Here is a 4,098-nt window from a genome sequence, read left to right on the forward strand (position 1 = left end):
TTTCTATTATGCTTTCTCTTTTTTAGTTTGTTTGGTCTCTGTTCACAGGCACAGAGTTTGAGGGAGCCATCATCGCTCTTTTCCATCTGCTCGCTACCCGTACCGACAAGGTCCGCGCTCTCCGGGAGGCTTTCTACCGCCAGAACCTGCCTAACCTCATGAACCTGATTGCCACCATCTTTGTCTTTGCCGTGGTTATATACTTCCAGGTGTGTACAGAGTGTTTTATAAGAACAGTTTCCTTCCCAGTGGGGTAAATGGAAAGAACTGCTTTTTTTTAAATGATTTTATAGTTTGAACCTGCGTTTTTGTCTTGCAGGGCTTCAGAGTGGACCTCCCCATCAAATCCGCTCGCTACCGTGGCCAGTACAACACTTACCCCATTAAGCTGTTCTACACCTCCAACATCCCCATCATCCTGCAGTCCGCTCTGGTCTCCAATCTGTACGTCATCTCGCAGATGCTGTCTGCCCGATTCAGCGGGAACCTGCTTGTCAACCTCCTGGGCACCTGGTCTGTGAGTATCCCCAAAGCTGTTATGTAATGTAGTCCTAGGGTAGTGCCTTGTGGTTGCGTGTACATTTGATGCCTTCTATAACAGGAAAGTCAAATCTGAAGTATAGTCTGCTGATTATACCTTCCCTCCTCATCAACATGCTAATGGATTTTAATTTACATACCTTGTATTAGAGCCATTGATGTCATCACTGAGACATTGAGCTTCCCTATGCAATGCAGGCAGATCATGGCTGGTGGGAGGGGCTTGCAGGGTGCTGTACATGGCTTCCTGAAAACATCACTGTACTGATGGGTGGCTAACCGTCTGGCATGCAGACCACCCTGGATAACGCCACATGTGTTGCTTACACCTCATGATTGAAAGAAGTGAAAGCCAATGAATGAAAGGAGTAGGATATGGGACACTCTGTTGGCTGGGGAAGAAATGGCTTGATGACGCTGGACGTCCTCCAGCCAGGAAATGAGACTGACTCTAACTGACTTGCAGCTTGCAAGGAGGACCCCTCTTTACCAAAAGACATCATATAACCTTTCCGTATCAGTCTTCAGCTGCTGCACACAAACTCCGATGATGCGACCTGGTGATACTTTGAAACCCCATGTGCAGTGACCATGGATCCCATTTCTTGTGTGATTGGCTTTCAGCAGCGGTCTGCACAGAGCTGCACGTCAAATAAGAACATATCTTCGATCAGTTGAATAAAGCTTCTTTTCTTTCCTTCTTGGTTGAGGGACACAGGAATTCAGATAGTAAATTTGTTTTTGCTAGTCTCCAATCCTCCTGTAGGTGGCAGTATAACACCATAGTATCTAAATTCCTGTGTCATCAATGGACAACGGGTACAAAAATCTCATCTACACATCTGTTAATGGCTGCGACAGCTTCTGAATGCTGCTTAGTGTGCCGGTCCTTTAACTGCCATCTTTTGTACAAGCAAACATAGTTATATTCCTCCATCTTGTATTTCCTAGGATACCTCTACGGGTGGGCCAGCTCGGGCGTACCCTGTGGGCGGCCTCTGTTACTTCCTATCACCGCCGGAGTCGTTTGGTTCGGTGCTGGATGATCCGGTGCACGCCGTCATTTATATAGTCTTCATGCTGGGCTCCTGCGCCTTCTTCTCCAAGACCTGGATTGAAGTGTCCGGTTCCTCTGCTAAAGATGTAAGTGTGTGACCCAGCAGCTGGATGCAAGGTCCTCCCTGTAATGTGGTCCTGCCATTCGTGCCCTCCCTGTAATGTGGTCCCGCCATTCGTGTCCTCCCTGTAATGTGGTCCCGCCATTCGTGCCCTCCCTGTAATGTGGTCCCGCCATTCGTGTCCTCCCTGTAATGTGGTCCCGCCATTCGTGCCCTCCCTGTAATGTGGTCCCGCCATCCGTGCCCTCCCTGTAATGTGGTCCCGCCATCCGTGCCCTCCCTGTAATGTGGTCCCGCCATCCGTGCCCTCCCTGTAATGTGGTCCCGCCATCCGTGCCCTCCCTGTAATGTGGTCCCGCCATCCGTGCCCTCCCTGTAATGTGGTCCCGCCATCCGTGCCCTCCCTGTAATGTGGTCCCGCCATCCGTGCCCTCCCTGTAATGTGGTCCCGCCATCCGTGCCCTCCCTGTAATGTGGTCCCGCCATCCGTGCCCTCCCTGTAATGTGGTCCCGCCATCCGTGCCCTCCCTGTAATGTGGTCCCGCCATCCGTGCCCTCCCTGTAATGTGGTCCCGCCATCCGTGCCCTCCCTGTAATGTGGTCCCGCCATCCGTGCCCTCCCTGTAATGTGGTCCCGCCATCCGTGCCCTCCCTGTAATGTGGTCCCGCCATCCGTGCCCTCCCTGTAATGTGGTCCCGCCATCCGTGCCCTCCCTGTAATGTGGTCCCGCCATCCGTGCCCTCCCTGTAATGTGGTCCCGCCATCCGTGCCCTCCCTGTAATGTGGTCCCGCCATCCGTGCCCTCCCTGTAATGTGGTCCCGCCATCCGTGCCCTCCCTGTAATGTGGTCCCGCCATCCGTGCCCTCCCTGTAATGTGGTCCCGCCATCCGTGCCCTCCCTGTAATGTGGTCCCGCCATCCGTGCCCTCCCTGTAATGTGGTCCCGCCATCCGTGCCCTCCCTGTAATGTGGTCCCGCCATCCGTGCCCTCCCTGTAATGTGGTCCCGCCATTCCTGTCCCCCCTGTAAGGTCCGTCCCGGCATGAACATTTCTCTGTTTTGTCTACAGGTCGCAAAGCAGCTTAAAGAGCAGCAGATGGTGATGAGAGGCCACAGGGAGACCTCCATGGTGCATGAACTCAACCGGTGAGTCAGAGAACCATAAGCTTGTTCAGTCTTCCTTTGCTGTCGGCATCAATTGATGAAGTATTTGTAAACTCCAAACTGCGCCTGGCAGGCAGAGGCCAAGGGCCTGGGATATGTTACTGACGGTCAGCAATGTATGGGGGTGCGGGGGGATCTTTGTGTCACCCCTGACAGCCTGTGTTAGCTATGCAAAAATCCAGCTCTACCAGAGAAGTGGCCATGGGCGTGCCGGCCTTCCTCTTACTGTTAAATATTCATTTACTTTAATTACAAAAAGTTACCAGTAACAGCCAATTAGATTCTTTGTTTCCTGCAAAGTATTAAACGAATTGCCGAATTGCTCCACATTTCCTGCAGTGAGATTTCCCGTTCACCGAGTGTCGCATGCACTGTAGCAGACACTTGTTCTATCATGATGCTGGGTAGGGCAGGTAAAGACGCAGCAAGACTCCCACAGGGGCCCTTACACACAACAAATTGCTCAGGGTGCCTAAACCAATGGGCAAGCTCTCCTAGTTTAAGGCTCCGAGGACAAAGCAAATGGGTGGAGCCAGACCTGCCATTACCAATAATGGGGCTCCTTGCAGCCTACCTGACATGACCCTTCCCCAGGTTTCCATTGGACAGGTTTTGAGTGACATGGATCCTCTGCGTCTCCTTTTGTCGGTTCACAGCAGTTGCCGTAATAGCCTCACGCACTCTGCCCCCGGCACCACAGCTTGCTGCGCTCAGGCTGCAGAGCTTTTGCCCAGGTTGGGTGGCCAGGCATGGTGCCGGGGGCAGAGTGCATGAGGCTCTCGAAGGAAGGTAGCTCTGGAAGAGGGAGCCTGCTCAAGCCCAACAGGCAGGAGTCCCCGGTTTGAGCTTGTAGATGTTACGTTGGAGGCAGCAGCTGCTGGGCCCAGACCAACTGCTGACCAGATGGGGCCCGGTACAGGGGTACTGCCTGCTTCCCTCCTGCCCTGGGTGGAGCTCTAGGCAGCCGAGCCTTTGAGAATTTTTAGCATTGGTATAATTTGGAGCTTCTGGAAGGTTTAATTTCCAGGTAATCCCCAGAGATCTGCATTCCGCACCCTAATCTGTTCTCCTTCCTCCTCCAGGTACATCCCAACAGCTGCTGCGTTTGGCGGTCTCTGCATCGGCGCGCTCTCGGTCCTGGCAGACTTCTTGGGCGCCATCGGCTCCGGCACCGGAATTTTGTTGGCCGTCACCATCATCTACCAATACTTCGAGATCTTCGTCAAAGAGCAGAGCGAGGTCGGAAGCATGGGCGCGCTTCTCTTCTAAGACCTC

General features: G+C 53.2%; 1 protein-coding gene across 1 annotated transcript in view; it reads left to right on the plus strand.

Annotated features, from left to right (window-relative positions):
* SEC61A1 (Sec61 translocon alpha 1 subunit) overlaps positions 1-4,092 on the plus strand; it is an 11,828-nt gene extending 7,736 nt beyond the window's left edge. The window contains exons 8-12 of the mRNA XM_018553938.1: positions 49-209; positions 320-517; positions 1,492-1,683; positions 2,729-2,805; positions 3,906-4,092. Coding sequence (XP_018409440.1) covers positions 49-209; positions 320-517; positions 1,492-1,683; positions 2,729-2,805; positions 3,906-4,092 — 815 coding nt within the window. The remainder of the gene's footprint in view (positions 1-48; positions 210-319; positions 518-1,491; positions 1,684-2,728; positions 2,806-3,905) is intronic.
* The last annotated feature ends 6 nt before the right edge of the window (positions 4,093-4,098 follow it).

Source organism: Nanorana parkeri, unplaced genomic scaffold (assembly GCF_000935625.1).
Source record: "Nanorana parkeri isolate BGI_ZX_2015 unplaced genomic scaffold, ASM93562v1 scaffold135, whole genome shotgun sequence".
Taxonomy (NCBI): domain Eukaryota; kingdom Metazoa; phylum Chordata; class Amphibia; order Anura; family Dicroglossidae; genus Nanorana; species Nanorana parkeri.